The sequence below is a fragment of the Glandiceps talaboti genome, chromosome 2 (assembly GCF_964340395.1).
Source record: "Glandiceps talaboti chromosome 2, keGlaTala1.1, whole genome shotgun sequence".
NCBI lineage: Eukaryota > Metazoa > Hemichordata > Enteropneusta > Spengelidae > Glandiceps > Glandiceps talaboti.
Window position 1 is genome coordinate 30,167,816 of NC_135550.1, and position 18,304 is coordinate 30,186,119.

General features: G+C 34.9%; 1 protein-coding gene across 1 annotated transcript in view; it reads left to right on the forward strand.

Moving 5' to 3' along the window:
• LOC144446524 (nesprin-1-like) overlaps positions 1–18,304 on the forward strand; it is a 168,360-nt gene that overhangs the window by 21,059 nt on the left and 128,997 nt on the right. The window contains 24 exon segments of the mRNA XM_078136309.1: positions 721–1,044; positions 1,855–1,998; positions 2,664–2,831; positions 3,259–3,393; positions 3,840–4,001; positions 4,426–4,646; positions 5,051–5,156; positions 5,752–6,249; positions 6,452–6,592; positions 6,952–7,269; positions 7,725–8,051; positions 8,456–8,764; positions 9,234–9,554; positions 9,897–10,538; positions 11,525–11,845; positions 12,464–12,799; positions 13,224–13,367; positions 13,690–13,863; positions 14,259–14,423; positions 14,925–15,080; positions 15,444–15,770; positions 16,143–16,298; positions 16,839–17,003; positions 17,954–18,280. Coding sequence (XP_077992435.1) covers positions 721–1,044; positions 1,855–1,998; positions 2,664–2,831; positions 3,259–3,393; positions 3,840–4,001; positions 4,426–4,646; positions 5,051–5,156; positions 5,752–6,249; positions 6,452–6,592; positions 6,952–7,269; positions 7,725–8,051; positions 8,456–8,764; positions 9,234–9,554; positions 9,897–10,538; positions 11,525–11,845; positions 12,464–12,799; positions 13,224–13,367; positions 13,690–13,863; positions 14,259–14,423; positions 14,925–15,080; positions 15,444–15,770; positions 16,143–16,298; positions 16,839–17,003; positions 17,954–18,280 — 6,087 coding nt within the window.

The following is an 18,304-nucleotide window of genomic DNA, read 5'->3' on the forward strand; positions in this document are numbered from 1 at the left end:
GTTCACTCAATTTTACTGGTTTCTATGTGTATGTGAAAAGGAATGTTTTTGCACTCTGCATAAGTATTACTATTCTTAGAGTCAGAAAATTATATTTGGTAATATTTGTAAATTGATTTCAGAATGTAATATCAAAAGTGATTATGAAAGCAATTTGGTGATTTAGATCTGTGAAACATATCACTAATATATGAGTTCAGCTTTGATCTTTGACATTTTGTGTGTCAAATAAACTGAGTGATAACTTGTGTGTAAATGTTAAAGTTTACTGTGTACGTAACTTGTTAAAAGTGCATCACATCATATTTTTATTCATAGTTTAGTTTGATATTTCAAATTTTCAAGGGGTATGTTAATTGTAACAATTTAATAACGATAACAAAATTGATTGATTTGGTGATCATAATATTGTTAGCTTGGTTTTTATTAGATTTAATTTTTTTTTGAAAATGGGTAGATTTCATTGATAATTTAATTTCTGAATTTATTAAGATTACAGTATTAAATTAGATTAATGTATTTACTATGTGACATTATTATTTAAATTGTTATTAATGCTAGTTAAAAGCCATCGGTATTTTCAAATGTTTATGTTTTATGTCAAAACAATATTACCATTTTGTTTGTGCCTGATAAAGAATCAAGCTTATAATTTACACCAAATATTTTAAGTACTGTAACCAAAAGGATTGTTATGACTTGATTATTATTGAATTGTAGGAGATCCGTGAACAGGAACAAGCCAACGAAGAGATCTTCAAAGAGGTGTCTAGGACGGCACAGTCACTTGTTAAGAGTTGTTCACCGGAACGAGTTGATGCCATGCTACACACCTTGAAACTCGTCAAACAACGGATTGTTAAAATACGGGACCAGGTGCCAGCAAAACAGAAAGCACTGGGAAAGATTACTCCAATGGTGCAGGAATGGGAAGACGGTATTGAAAACGTGGAAGGATGGATTCAAGAGGCTGATGAATTGTTGAGTTCACATGTTATTGATAATAATCAGGATAGAATACAAAATAGATTACAACAACACCAGGTAAGAAATATGAAATATATATCATAATTTCATAATTGATAATTACTACATCACGGGCTAGTTAAGCAACAGGAGTGAATATTTTTCAACTCAAGTTTCCTGTTTTCTATCATTATTTTTGGGAGTTGAAATCAAGTTCTGTTCATGAATTGTTAGACAGGTAACTTGAACATTGTATAATTATTTAGTTAGAACTGTGTTTAGTATCAAGAATCATACACATAAACTTGTGAGAGGTCATGCCATTCTTATCAAGTTAGATAAATTATTATAAGAACTAGTTATTGCAGATTACTGAGAAATATATTGTAGCACAATTGTCTCGCAATACTCTATGGCAAAAGGAGAACTCTTTTCAATATAGAGACTTTGATGACATTAATGTTGCCAGGCAGGCATGATATGTAGATATTAACTATCAAGTTCTTGTATGGTAGTCATAGTTACAGATACTCAACTTGACCTTCATTGTACTTTTGGGAATGTTGTCAAGTAGAGTAAAGTAACATGTTGTACTAGGTCATTGGGGGAACTATTGTACTAGATCAGTCATGTATGGGAATTGTAGACGTTTGAACAAATGTTGCTGTGATGCACATTTCTGGTTACTAGGAAACGAAGCTGTTTTGCCGTAAATTATCTCTCAAGTTCTCATTAGTTTTATCAATTAAAAATGACTCAATCATGGAATTCATTACTGTCCTGTACTGTGTAAGGAACATGAAATGTCAACCTGAAATGCACTGTTGTTAGTTACTATAATATAGACTTGCTATAAATTCAAGCCGTGCACTCACATTATTTTTTCAGGCATTTTTCCAAGATTCTCCTCAGTATTCCAAAGTTTTGGAAAAGAAAACCAAGCTGGTAAAAGACATAGCTAAAGGACATGGTGGTGCTATAGATACTTCACAATTAGAAAACAAAATGTCAAGACTTAATGGACAGTTTAAGGTAACAATGAAATAACTACATTTTGCTATTAATAGAATATAATGACCTCTGTGACCTGATGATGTCATAAATTGTTTATTCTGAGCTGATGATGTCATAAATTGTTTAGTCTGACCTTATGATGTCATAAATTGTTTAGTCTGACCTGATGATGTCATAGACTGTTTAGTTTGACTTTATGTCATAAATTGTTTAGTCTGACCTGATGATGTCATAGACTGTTTAGTCTGACCTGATGATGTCATAAATTGTTTAGTCTGACCTGATGATGTCATAGACTGTTTAGTCTGACCTGATGATGTCATAGATTGTTTAGTCTGACCTGATGATATCATAATTGTTTAGTCTGACCTGATGATGTCATAAATTGTTTAGTCTGACCTGATGATGTCATAAATTGTTTAGTCTGACCTGATGATGTCATAAATTGTTTACTGTGACCTTGTGTCATATATTGTTTATTTCCTATATAAAGTTGAGAAGATAATTTTACTTGAATGTGTATATTGGACTAATGTAGAACAGTGAAAGGTGTCCAGTCTGTACTATTTGACCATTTCAAATTTGAAATGAATAAAGAAATGTACAGAAATTGACTCTGACCTCGATATGAACAGGTGAACGATATACATTTTCCAACTAATAAATATTGCTTTTGTATTTAGGACATTATGACAAATGCAGACAGTTGGGAGAAGAAGTTTGCCAACAGTTTGGACTTGTGGAAATCTTACAATGAATCCCTAGCAGATCTTGAGAAGTGGGTGGACACTGCACAGACAGTATTGGGGGATAAGAATGATACAACAGAGTGCCTTATCAAGAAACATCAGGTACGATGTGTGACAGAATAATACAGGAACATTGATGAATACGTTTGTAGTTTTATACCTGTTTAAACAGGGGACACACACATTACAGGACAAATCTGGGCAACAATTGATGTGTGAACTTGTCAAACATGGAATATTTAAATAATTTAAAAATGAAATTTCTTTTGATTTGGTGATGAAAATTTGACATAGAATTAGAGAAACAGCAATCTTTGGATACTGAATGAAGAAGAACTCTGTGTACTATTCATGGTCCAAATAGATATGAATTTGATAACTGACCCAAAATATTCATTGGTATTTACAGAGGTTATAACATATAAGCAGTTCACCTTGGTGAAAAACATCATTCTATGAATATTACCGGTAGTATAAGTTGATGATAGTAAGCATATTTCATATTTTGGTTTCCTTTTTTCATTTTCAGGAATTTTTTGACAATGTAGACCAGAATGTACTTCAAAATTTCCTCAGGGCATGTCAAGAATTACTTCATTCTATGAAAGAAGAAGAAAGACTTGAAGTCCGACAAAAAATGACTTCCATGCAATCCAAGTGGAAGGTAAGTGACTCTATAACACTGGAAATTGTAACAGTTAGTTTCTCCTCAAATGTATGTGGTCATTTCAGAAATGAAGTGATTTGTGAAAGCATCACCCAGTTTTCACACTGTTTCTATATGTCACTGAGGTAGAGCAGCTACGCATTCTCAATACTTCACACCTTTATGGATTTGCCAGACATATATTCATACATTGTGAACCAACATGAGTTGTACGTCTGAAAGAAGATGGCATGAAAAAAGAAACAAATAAGTCTCGGGATGTTTCCCTTCCATTATTTTGTGTTAATTATGTATTACCAATATAATCATCAAACTTATATGTTGTAGTTGTACACATCAAATGTTCTCAAAATTTTAGTCGCACATACTTGTTTTTTTTTAGAAGAAACAAGCACAAATGTCAGCTTTCCAGATTTTAATTTGGTGAAATGATTCTTTGACAGGATATAATGTTCCAGTCGCCATTAAAACTTATTAAGCTCAGATTTAAGTTAGCTGATGATGACTTCCTTACAAATGTCAACGGAGCAGAAGAGGAATTAACAGCAGAAGAAAGTGACATGAAAGGAAATAAAAAGATGGAGGTCATTCTACAACAGCACGTCGTAAGTATTTTAATGTCAAATCGACCTTTCTATAGAGAGATACAAATTTTGTATAGGTCTGTCAAAAGAGTTCAATTTTGTAAATAATATTTTGTATTGTTTGTAGAATCTCATGTATGTCCAAATTTACCACTGTATAAGTTTTGGAATTTTTGAAACATTACAGTTATCATACACATTTACTGGTCAGTCATTATACTTTATAAATTGCTACTAATTCATAGAGGAGAGAAAATGCATGTGATACACAGTCACAGACAGACAGACTGACACATAGACAGACAGACAGACAGACAGACAGACATACAGAAACAGACAGACAGAAACAGACAGACAGACAGACAGACAGACAGACAGACCGACTGACAGACAAAAGAACAATCAGATCTCAGAATATATTATGTAATGATATTCTTTTTTCCAGACATATTTCCATGACACCAACTTCTTTAAGACAAGCATTGAGTATCTTCAAGACATGGAGAGTCTTAGTAACCAATTTTCAGCATATAGAGCTGATGACACCTCCCTGCAAGGATTGTACAATTTACGCCACCGACAATGGGAAGAACTATGCAATAGAATTGAAGATGTCCACAGACAACTCCAAAACTGGCCAGAACAGTGGAAAGATTATTATACCAGGTAATTAATGCACATACAGAAAATATTGTCTTTTTTATCTGCCATATCCAGCCACCCCATGCAGACACCTCATGCAGACAATGCTGAAACTTGGGAGAACAACTGGAAGATTACTGAAGCTTGTAATATACATACAATACACTGTATATTATTTTATTGTATCAAATGATTGATGAAATTACATATTCTGAAGTGGATAGACGTGTTTGAGTCGACAGAGCTCAGTTTTCAAAACTCCTGTAAAAAGATTGTTTTGGCAGTTCCAAATCAAAAAATATCTACTGTACACATTCTAGTATGTTTGTTACTGATCCAGTACATTGTTAGTTACTTTGTTGACTAGGATTTTGAATCTGATTCTGATGCTAACTTAACATACTTTTTCTGAATTGTTTCCATTGTAGATTTAATGCAGTGTCTAAGTGGATGGACAGTATTGATGAATCTGTCTCTGCTCTCAAAAAAGCTGCTGAATATGATGAATTTAAAGTCATCAATGAAAAATTTCAGGTTGGTCAACTTACAACAAGCTGCCTAGTACTTTCTTTCCTTTCCAAATTTCAGACTTCTGAGAATGATATAATTCTGGTTTCTGAGTATCATTTATTGATTTGTTTTTATATTTTCAGCTTCAGAGAAAAGTAAATTAGGTTTGTGGACTTTTAGTAAAAAGCAACACCCTGCTGTAGTTGATCAGAAATTGTTTCACTGTTGGAGCGAAATTTCTTGATATTCATACCAATATCCAATACAAAGCTTTCTACTTAGGATTGGCACATGTTCATATTACTCTGTTTAGGGTGGACTACACCAGATATTATGTAAAAAGGATTTAGATTCTTGTGAAGTATATGACTTTTTCTGTTGTTCTCGCTCTCCCTCTGCATATTGATGGAAAAAAGGCTAATACAGCAGACACATAAACAATGGCACAAAAAGGAGCCAACTAACTGCAAAAGAAACTGGCTAAAGAGGGCGCCCTTTTGAATCCAAAATTAATTATTTTCCCACAAGAAGAAAATTAATATACATAATGTTGTCAGAAATTTTTTAAAACAGCAATATTTTGTAATTTCAATCTTCATTCATTTCCTTGGTGATACAGGCAATAAGTCTAGATGTAAAACGACGCCTGGATGACATTCAGTGGCTTGTAGATACATTCTCAGACCTTGCTCAGGGATGTACAGAAGAAGAAGAAATTGATGAAGACAAGAAACTAACAGAACTCTTGGACAGACACAAACATTTACTCCCCAAAATTGAAGTGGTGAAAACTGAAGCAAAAGTTATAGAGGAATGTTTTGAGTACCAGACTGTTATTAAGACAACTAAAACATGGCTGAAAAAGAAGAGGAAGAAGATGAAGGAAGTACCACCAGCTGATAACTTGGATAAAGCCAAGGAACAGGTCAAAGATCATCAAGTTTTACTTGGAGAGTTGGATGGCTGTAAAGATAAAGTACATGAAGAAATCAGGAAAGGCAAAGAGTTACAGAGACAGGAGAGTGCTCCTAGCTTTGTGATCAATGATGTGTCTGAACTTGAACATGAATGGAAAGATATCGGCAGTGAAGCAGCAAACAGAGAGAAAGAGATAGAGGTAGGCGTGATACGACATGTAGGAATATCTTCTCAACTACAGAAACATGATCTAGGGGACTCAGACTTACAACATGTGCACACACCTATACCAACTTTTAAAGTTGTAGATATTCACAAACTGTAAGACAAATTTTTAAAAAAGGAAATTAATGTGAAATAAGTTTTCTCTCTTTAATAATATAAAATGTTTATCTCCATAGGATGCACTGTGTGCCTGGGAGGACTATGAGCAACAGAAGGGAATTGTGTTGGATTTCCTTGAGAAGGCAGAACCAGTGTTAGAGAAAGAAACTCCACCAAATGGCCTAGAGACTGTCAGAGTGGAACTCAAGACAAAAGAGGTAACGTATACTACATGGACTAGAATGTGGAGAGTGTTAAAAGAGATGTAAAAAAAAGATGTGAATACTGTTTTCTCAATGTGCATGTACACAATCAGTACCATAATTTTCATATATGCAAATTGTTTTATTTACAACATAGTTATTTAAATTGCTTGATCTGTTCCTGTTAAATACCATATCAATTTGAAATGAAAAAAAGGAGAAAAATCAAACTTTGAAAAGAAAAGTTTTGAAAGAATAGAAAGTACACAACAGAATGAAAGATCACAATGGTGCATTTGAATCTGAGTTAATGTAAATACAAAATAAAAAAGTTACATCTTACATACTTACCCCTTTGTCTTTTGATTCACCAGGATCTACACAATGCTCAGCTAGAATTGTCACCAACTTTGGGTAAAGCTAAAGCCATCAATCAACAACTCCAAGACATGGCCCCTGAAGACAGAATAGCTAGTCTCCATGATGAAATGGTGGACATAGAGAAAAGATACAAACAGATGAACACTAAACTTGCTGACCAAGTCGCAGGTCTCAAACAAGACGAAGCAGACTGGGTGGCATACTACAATAGATTAGATCAGTTTGCTGACTGGCTGGATAACACTGAGAAAAAGTTTGATGCTGTTACTAAAGCTGAAGGCACACCAGAGGAACATTTCAACAAAGCTAAGGTATGTGTGATTTTTAGGATGCAGTGAAGATACAGTGGGTCTTCTAATAAATGATTTTCAGAATACAAATGATAATATTTGTGATATCCCAAGTCAGTCATAGAGATACTAGATTGTATTTTACTGTACTGTAGTGTTTATTGGAAAGACAATAAAAAATATTTACTCAAGCCTTGTATATTTTTTCCCAACTAACACTGTGACGATTGTGGTAGTAAGAATTTGAAGAAATAAAGACTTCAAATATGTAGGTGTTTTTGAAGTACAGTATTCAGCGAAGTGTGAAAGTTTGATAATGTGTCAACTTTCTAATTCATGTATCTGTAGTACTAGAGGTACAGATTGCATTTCTACCAGTCTTTCTAAAGTCATATTTGCAGTAGTGATAAAGCATTGCAATTTAACTTTAGAGTTTTTCACACAAATAAAGGACATTGATATTTTGTATCTTGCAGGTTATGTTTTCTGAGATCTATGACAAATATGAGGAACTTGAAAACCTTGAGAAAGATGGCAAAGACATCGGACGAGGTTTCAAGACAAAAGAGACGTCAGCATTGAAGAGAAGTCTGTCAGATCTTAGAAGTCGATGGGAGGATTTGTGTTCTAATGCTAAGGCACAGAGTACACAACTTGCTGATAATGTCACTCACTGGCAACATTATCAGTCATCTATGCAGCAACTGTTACCATGGTTACAGAGGACTGAAACTAGAGTGGCTGAGAACATCAATGATTGTGCCTCAACTGTAGAGGTTCAAGCAATGGTGGATGACCATGATGTAAGTGACATTTTGCTTTTGAGAAATTCTTTTGAGAAAGTTGTTGAAATTCAAAATAAGAAATTCAAAGTTTTCATCACCTACATCCATTCACTATTTGGTTTTACATGAATATAGCATTGTAAATATAAACTATTGAATTAACATTCTGGAAATGTGTTGAATACTTTGAAGGAGAGGCATATATTAAAGTATATTTTGTATATAGAAAGCCAATGGATCTGTACTGTCATTGCATTATTTAGCACTTATTAGCAATGTCTGAATTATAAAAATTGAATTAAAACATTGCTGATTTTTATTGCACTCAAATTAAGACACTTTGTTTTCAATGACAAAAGTTATCTGTGCAGTGGTAGGACTATTTTATCAAATAAACATTAAATTACCTTCTGTTTATGCAGGCTTTGTGTAGGGAAATTCAAGACAACAAACAGTTGATGGCCACCATTGAGAATGAAGCCAAGCAAGTACCCTCTCAACATGATATCAGTAATGATGTAGAACAAGTCAAAGAAAGATGGCAGAATTTACTGAAGAATGCAGACGACAAAGAAAGAGCTTTACAAGATCTGTTAGCACTGTGGACTAAACAGAATGGTGATGTAGATAGTTTGATGAAATGGTTGGAAAAGATTGAGAAGACAGTTAAAAAGGAAGATGTAGAAAGTGCTAGTACTCCTAAACTGGAATCTCTCTTGACAGCTTTCCAGGTAAGATATTTGGGATGGTAACTCTAACATATACACATCTGGAGGTATTACGTGATGATACATGTTCAGAATTATGTAGGATGAAACAATTCACCAAAGAAATTTTGTCAGTTGGAAATTTGGTTGTGAATTTCTAAAATAGGAAATCAGAGCAGGTATGAAAGAAGTAGATTGTAGATATTATAATAAAGTGATTATCACCAACCAACAAAAATGAAATTAAGATTGTAAGTCTGATTTTCATTAATTGAAAACTGAAACGACCAGGGAGTGATCTTGAAGTCAAAACTATACTTTGGGAATGAATGTTCCTGGACTCTGGGTTCATAGTATCAATTAACAATTTATTCTCACTCCAAGACACATTGTTGTAAACCCCTGATGATGCTGACAAGACATCAGTAAAACATCCAAGAAATTAATTTGATAAAACTATGATTATTTTCAACCTGTTATTATAATATTTCAGAAACTACAACAAGAACTGAAAGACAGCCAAGCCAAGCTTGATGAAATCAACAAAGGTAGAGATGCCCTACAGAATCAGTGTAATGCTATTGGTGCTGAAACTCTCAAAAAGGGTGCCAAGAATGTGAAAATCAAGTACAATAAAGTCAAGAGCCGACTTGTTGACAAAATCACTGAAATCACTACATTGATGAATGTCAGGAGGGAGTTTCTCTCAAGACTTGAAATCTTTGGACAGCAGCTGACAGACTTCCAGAGTCGATTAGATGCCTTGAGTGAGGTGTACAGTGATGAAGTACAGACCTCTGTGGAAGCACACAATGTAAGTAGTAGTCCTGGGGTTGGATCAGTGGGTAGTGGTGTATGTCATCCTTATCTAGTAGATTGATTTACACGTTTTCACCACCATGACACCTACCGTTCACTATAGGCCATTGAGATGCCATTTCTGTTCACATTGTTGTAAAACTCTTCCTATATCTGAGTATCAAGTCACAGTATCATTTGATTGCAAGTTCAGTTAGGTTTACACTATATTTTTCTGTTATCATTCTCATTGATACGTAAGGAATGTGTCATCAAATTATTGTAATCTTTCAATCTAAAATAGACAAAATTCAGACATTTCTTTCATTATATGATGCTTTTGTCCCTGACATTGTAGGCCCTCAGATCTGATGTTGATGACCAGAAGGCTATTACAGCCAGAATCAATAAAGAAACCAAAGCTCTTGCTGAGGACATGGCTCCTGAAGAGGCACAACTCCTTCAACAGAAACAGGCCAGTTTACAGAAGAGTTATGACACCATTGTTGAGATACTTGACAGGAGGGATCATTTACTCAAACAGTGGTTGGAGTTCCAAAAAGACAAAGATGACATTTCTAGTAAGTTAGATGGTATGCAGACACAGCTTGAATCAGATGATCTCAAAGAAACTGAGATTGAACAGCTTAGGAATGAGCTGGTCTCAGTCAGAGCAGTGTTGAATACATTAGGAGGACAGTGCAGTGACATGGACAAACAGGTCCAACACTTACAGATGTCTCCTAAAGACAAAAACACACAGGCTAGAGTGTTTTTCAAAGTAGAGCTACAGAGCCTACTCACACGCTATGAAACCCTGATGGTGCTACTACAACAAAAACAGGAGAAGTGTGAGGAAAAGGCCGGAATGTGGAAATCGTACCAGGATAGAAGGGATAGGTTCTTGAAATGGGGAAAAGATGTAGAAACAAAGGTAGAGATGGAAATGACCACTGGGGTCAGTCCGGATGCATTCAAACAGCAACTCAAAGAGTTAGAGGTAAGTGTGGTGTGTGTATGTGTATGGGTGATGTGTTTGTGATGATGGTGATGAAAGTTGAGGTAAGTGTGGTGTGTGTACGTGTATGGATGATGCATTTGTGATGATGGTGATGAAAGTTGAGAGATTGTTAATGAAGTTTGTATTTAGTTTCAAGTCTACCCCATCCCACAATCCATCTAATCCCCATTCCCTAAATTAAATTAAATGTAGTTTTAAAATATACCGTAATGCAAGTTTTTACCTGATCCCCCCTTTTGTCTGTAAATTGAACTGACTCGATAGGATTTCATACCTTGCTGTAGTTTAAAATAAAATAAAATTGAGAGAGTGTAAGTGAGATAAGAATGCAGAGTCTCGACTAGACATACAAGACTAGATTTTCTGTGCTAATATTACTTATCAATGTTATTAAAGGAAAGGAACTGCTTGGGAAGTAATGAACCCTAGTACTCGGGGTAAATTGTTGGTTAACACAAATTTATTTTCCAATGCATCAGTTTAATTATGTTGAAGATATTCTGAAAATTTCATCACTTCTATGTCATGTTGTTACATAAATTCAGTATGCATTTTTGCGAACTTTTCAGTGATGATTTCATACAAAACTGTAAGATTCAACACAGTAGCATACCCAAAACATTATATTTTTGATGTAATGTGTTAAGTCAGTCTGAAAAAAAGAAGCAAAATAATACTTGGAAACAAATAATCTGAACTGTTGAGATCAGTTCACTTTTGTACCCAACTTTGAAAGAAGTAGATAATATGGTTTTTCTGATGCATCTGGAAAATAACAACATAAAGTGTACTGGGTTAGTAATATGAAAACAATGCTAACAATATATATGTCGGTTGTCATTTCTCTGTACTAAACCCGCTATCTTTCTCTTCGCTGGTTGATATCTTACGGTTTATTCTTGGTCAACTTGTGGTGTTGGTATACCTTCTCTGACTGTCTGTGTGTGTGTTGGGGTATAAAACAGAAGCTACAGGTGGAGGTAGCAGCTCACCAGCATGAGGTTGCCCAGGTGAAGGATAAAGCTCACCAATTGATGCAGGTCGACCCACAGAACTCTAGCCTTTTACAAAATGATATACAGACTATTGACAATGAGTGGGAAAAAATCCAAGAACTTGTCCAGCAACAAATCAAACAGTGCAAAGCTATTTTAACACTATGGATTGACTATAATGATGATATGGCTAGTGTCGGTCGCATTCTAAGCAGCGTTGAAGCGGTCACGGCTGAACCACTGACTAGCTCCAATCAGGAAGATGTTCGTAGACAGATGACACGCCATGAGGTTTGTGATATTCAAACAGTGACTATACTGTGTTGGCATGACATTCTTTGTTGTACATCAAACACAGTATTTTTCCTGTTGTGAAAAATCCCCTCCCTTGATGTACAGTAGAGATATTTCAAAGTCAAATATTTATACTGTACAGATGACATCTAGTGAGCTTGTAGTTTAAACATTTCGTTCAGGGCCTGTAGAGATGTTTTACTGTACAGAGCATTCTCTACTAAGCCTGAAGGATGTGTCTGAACTTGAACTTTGCTCTCCCATTTTACCCCCAAATGTGGGTGTTCCAATATGTCATACAAGAATATATATGTAATAACCCGTGTAAAGTAATTGGAAATAATGTTATCGCTAACATACTGTGTAAAATTTGGTGTAACTTACAATGTATTTGTGTTATTGGTGATAAAGTGATGTATATTCTCCATGTTTTAATTCTTGTGTAGAGGTGTCAATAATACAATAGCAGAATTTGTCCTGTGGTAGCTTCAGGGTAGAATTAGATCGAGCATCCATGCAAAGATAGTCATTTTAAAAAGGTAAAGTTGAATAATGGAGTAATACCTGCAAGGATTTTGTATCTCGTCATAACATACATTGTATGCATGCATTTAGATTGCTGAAGCTGAATTGGTCGGTGCTAAAGACCAAATCAAAAAATTGAATGATACTGGTAACCAATTAATGGCTGAATCTGAAGCAGCCAGGGGAGCCAGACCAACAGATGTTGAGGATGAGTTAGATGGGACAAATTTGAGATATGCTGTAGTAGCAGAGAAGCTGGATTCTAGGAAGGAGAATTTGACAGAACAATTGGCAGCTCTAGAAACTATTACAGCATCAAGGGAGAATCTATCTCACTGGCTTCACAGCTCACAGTCAGATCTAAGTGCTGCACCTAACCAATTCTCTGATAGCAGTGCAGTGGAAGAAAGACTTAGCAACTTCCATGTAAGTCTATTTTGTAATTATAGTAATAGTGTGAATATTTCAAATGAATGGTATTTGAATTCTAATTTTATATGTGATGAAGTACCACACTTACTTTGTACATATTGAATGTTTTCCAACTATGAGCTGTGTAAATCACTCACATATCTATATGTGCAAGGCAAGGATTTTAGAAATCAGACTCAAAAAGACCGTAATTTTCAAGATGTTAAATTCTTATTAAGCCTCTTAAAATTTGTCAAAATGGATTATGAACACATAGTTGTTGAAACTTATGTCAAATAAAATGCAGTCATCAGTCAAGTCAATAAATCATTAAATGTTTGAATTCATCAGTTGACTGCCACTTTTTCTATCAAACCATTTTGCATCCTGTTTCAAATATGAGTGTAACAAATTATGTAACTGTTTCTTTGAATTACAGGCTCAGCTGGCTGAAAAGGAAGCTCAACTTGATGCCATGAAGAAGAAGCTAGCAGAGCTGAAGAGATTGAACCCTGATGCTGAATACCCTGAACTAGAGGCAGCTGTTGCACAGATGGAAAGGGAATTAGAACATGCCAAACAGGTACTCACAAATGATTTACAATATTTCTCAAGAGTTTTTGACTTGCAAAGGAAGATATTGTACAAATATCATATGCTACTTTGATGACAATTTACCAGTGTATAGATTAATTAACAAATTTTGAAAAAAAAATCAAAATTGTAGTTAATTTATTTTTTTACATACCAAAATGATAATATTATTCAGAAAAAAATCACTTTCGAAATGGGTGCAAGATTTCTGAAAAGGAATTTCACTCCCATATACTATATGTAGTTCCTTTAACACACTAAATGTTTTCTTTATCAGTTGACCTTCTATGTTTTATCTTCTGATATTTCAGCTTGCTAAGGACCAGGAGATGGGTCTCCAGGAACTGACAACTCAGAAGACAGAACTACAGGACGTTGTCGATGGTCTGAAAGGTTGGCTGGAAAGAACAGAAACCAGACTGGCTGGTTGTGAAGATAATACTAAACCAGACAAGAAAATAGTGGCTCAACTCAAAGAATGCAGGGTAGGTTGCTAAGTTAATGTTGACATCATCAAAGCTGATTTGGGTTGTAGGATAGTGTTGCAGTTGAGTAATTTGTACAGATATCCTCATGACATTTAAGTACTGAAATAAATAAATAAATAAATAAATAAATAAATAAATAAATAAGAAAACAAAGTCTAGCTGTAATAGCAGGTATGTGTACATTGTATCAGTTGTTTACTTTATAATTTAGAATTCATAATTCTGTATTGAGAGGCAAATATTTTTGACAAAACATTGGAAAGAATATTGTTAGAAGCAGACAAGACTTATTATCTCAAGCGTTTTTCAAAACATGATTTGCTAGTTACCCAATCATTGTGAAGATAAGATTTGATGGACAAGAACTGTAACTGTACTGTTGTTCTCTACAGAAAACCATTGGTGATATCAAGGCTCACCAACCTAATGTTGATGGAATTCAGAGTAAAGTCAGAACCATGTCTGGGAAATATCCAGCCTCTGATCTTGTCAAATTACAAGAAGAAATTACAACAGTTGCCAGAAAACATAATGAACTGAAACATAGAGGTGCAAAGGTTAGTCAAATGGAAATGTTTTTTATATATATGGAAAATTTTGGAGGAGAGAATTATTTCCCATCCAGTTTGTGAAACTATAAATGGATAGAAAATAATTGTTGTTATTGTAAAATGCCGGTACAAGTAAGTCTTAAAGTTCATGCCAATGTCAAAATTTTCATCATGGTGTTTCCAGGTTTTGAAAATCGTGACTTTTGCGTATGTCAGGTCATGTACAAGATAAAAAAACTAGTACTTGCATGATTTCAGCTCAAAGTTTATTTTATGACACTTTCTAGGGATCCCCTGGGAAGCGATATTTTCCTACCAAAATAAAAGTACAGAATAAAATAATACTTTCTTTAACACTGTTGTACTTTCCTAATTTTATGAAGTGAATCATGCACTCATAATAGTTCTGGGGTGGAGTGACTATATGTATATTTTTTATAAGAAAGCATGAAGAAAGTAAAGTGTAAACATTTCTGATTGCTATATCTGTACTTTATATACCATTAGATCCAGGATTCTCTAGATGCCACGTTACAACAACGATACCAAGATGCCTCCCAGGATTTCTCCAAATGGATCAAGGCAGCCAAAGCCTCACTACAGAGCTGTGCTGATACATCAGGGGATAGGGCATTCATTGAAACTAAACTTGACAAACTCAATGTAAGTAGTTGGGTCTTATATACTGTATTGTGGTAGCACTTTGGACTGTCTGCTCAATCATAAGGGAAAAAAGGAAATAAAGAACAGAGTAACATTTCTGTTTCAATTGTCATTGTATTGAATTATCTTGAACAAAAGTTACAAAGAAAATTGACACTTTGGTGATGATAGATAATGAAGTATGACAACATTATAAAGGCTTGTGATTCAGTCCTTGGTTATTGTATATTAAGTGTTATCTTCTTTTTGGACAGCTCCACCAGGCGTCAGTTTGTCGACTAAATTTGAAACCTAATCCCATATTGCCTTTTGGTGAATTTATCACATTTGCAATGTTCACAATATATCGTGGTTTGATTGCAGGAACTTGATGAAAACGTACAGGAGGGTAAGGATAAACTGAATGAATTCAATGTCAAAGGTGAACATCTTTGGCCGACCTTACCTGACCCCAAACAAGACACAATTAAACATGAACTTGCCATAGCTAATGATGAATTCAATAAACTGACCTCTGACCTCCTGACTTGGCTGGATAAGTTGGAGGAATGTGCACAGCTTTGTGAACAATTTGAAGAAGCTTTTGAGAAACTATCTAGTTGGTTGAAGATTACTGAGGAGACAGTGAAGACCCAGTCTGGTCCTAAGAGAGATCTTGGTCAGAAAGAAGACCAGCTAGATGAATTTAAAGTAAGTTACTATGTATTTCTGTATTTGTACTTTTCTTTTCAGTTGTTTATTCCTGTTTTCAAATGTACAGGTAAACATTCTTTTTTTAAAATGAATAACTGATTTCATAAACAGATGAATTTTTTTTTTTGGGGGGGGGTGGGGGGGTGGGGGTGGGGGGGATTATTTTAGTATATTTGTGGACCAAACAGAAATAAGCAAGATGCAAGAAAATGTACGTCAGCTTACAGACATTGACATTGCTAAAGAGGGTTGATTTCCAGACATTTTACAAAACATCATTATAAAGCTCGAGGCACAAGTTTTATTTCTTCCTACAAACTTTGACGATTGCTAAATGCTGACATTTGATTTATATCGTTCCCCCTCTAGAATCTAGATGATGACATTACTGAAAAAGAGGAATTGGTTGAGCAAGTGAAAGATGATGCCGATGGTTTGGCTGAAGTGAGTTCATCCAATGCCAAGGTCGTCAGTCAAGTTGCCCAAGTGACCAACACCTATCATATTCTGGCTAACAAAGTCAAGGTAAGGGAATGACTTGATAATTGAAAAAATTGTCGCATTTACTGCTTTGCTTATATCAGTGTTATCTGGAGATACATAGAAGTTCTATCTGCCTGTATGCAGTGCCCTCTAGTGTCAGCAAACTATGGATCACTTTGTTTCTCACATCTCACCATGCAATGGTACTCTGAAGGTCTAACTGTTTGGTTGTTTGGGTGTTTTTTTTTTTTTTTTTTTTTTTTTTTTTTGGGGGGGGGGGGTTAACATTATGAAAATACTTCGTACATAGAATTAGGAATTTGTTTATGTATAGCCATGTTTAGAAGGATAGCAATGAGAATCAACATGCATACCTATCAGATGGCATTATCAAAAAACCCATGGTACTGTGTGTAAAAATTGGGTAGCCAAAATATTGTGGTTCTTCCTGTTTATAGTACAACTCACTTGGAGGATGTCATTGACAGGGACTGTATGTGCCTTCTTGTTATTTGACTTTACACTTCATAACTATGTTTCCCGATATGTTTAATAATTATTCCTTATTTTGTTTGTGAATAGGACATTATTAAACAATCAGACCAGAATGTCAAAGACCATCAGGAGTATCTAGACAGTACTGTAGAATTCACCAGCTGGAAGCAGGACTTGAAAGATGACTATGCTGGCTGTGCGGATGCTACCGGTGACAGGAAGACTTGCCAAGCTAAGCTGGATAAACTCAAGGTAAGACTTGCTAAGCTAAGCTGGATAAACTCAAGGTAAGACTTGCCAAGCTAAGCTGGATAAACTCAAGGTAAGACTCTCCAAGCTAAGCTGGATAAACTCAAGGTAAGACTTGCTAAGCTAAGCTGGATAAACTCAAGGTAAGACTCTCCAAGCTAAGCTGGATAAACTCAAGGTAAGACTTGCTAAGCTAAGCTGGATAAACTCAAGGTAAGACTTGCTAAGCTAAACTGGATAAACTCAAGGTAAGACTTGCCACGCTAAGCTGGATAAACTCAAGGTAAGACTTGCTAAGCTAAGCTGGATAAACTCAAGGTAAGACTTGCCAAGCTAAGTTGGATAAACTCAAGGTAAGACTTGCCAAGCTAAACTGGATAAACTCAAGGTAAGACTTGCCAAGCTGTTAAAGCTGGACAAATTCAAGGTAAGGTTTCATTTGTAGGGGTTTCATATTTGGATAGTACTGTCACTTATTCATATATGCTGGTGTTGTACATTTATAGAGAGTTTACCAAATAGTAAACTGCAGAGGAATCACTTAACTTCTGTATCTAGTAAACAATTGCTTAGCAAAAATCTTGTAGAAATTGCCTGTTGTATTATTGATATTCCATATTCAGAGATGGAGAAAGGATTCTCTGAAACAGTGCAACAACTTGAATAGTTTCACTATCTATATACATTTGATGATTTTTTGTTGTTTTATACAATGTTTTATTGTTTTACTATCTGTCATATAAATATATTATGCCATTGTTAATACTTTAGTTTTACTGTAGTGGAAGAAATATTGCTTACAAATTAAATGTTATTACAGACCATTACAGTTATGTGACACACTTTGACCATGGCCTATCAATCTTTTGAGGGAAATTGAAATGAAGATATTCCTCATCCTCATGACGTATTACATATTATTCATGGATAACATTCCATTTTGTGTGTTACAGGAACTTCTTGCTCTCAAAGACGAAGGGCAAACCAAACTGAATGACATAGTGAACAAAGTACATAAAGTGCTCCCTCACACTTCACAAGATGGCAGGGAAATCATTAAATCTGACCTACAATCCCTGAAGGAAGAGTGGGAAAGTCTTGTCAACAATATGGCTGAGTCTAAAGGTACTCTGGAGGCCAGTCTACAACAGTGGAGTACTTATGAAGACAGTTATAAACAGATATGTGAATGGTTAGATGATATGGAGCAGAAACTACAAAGTGGTAGTGAACTCAAAAATGACTTACATGATAAGAAACTTGAACTTGAGAAACTTAAGGTGAGATATGGTTGATTTTATCCA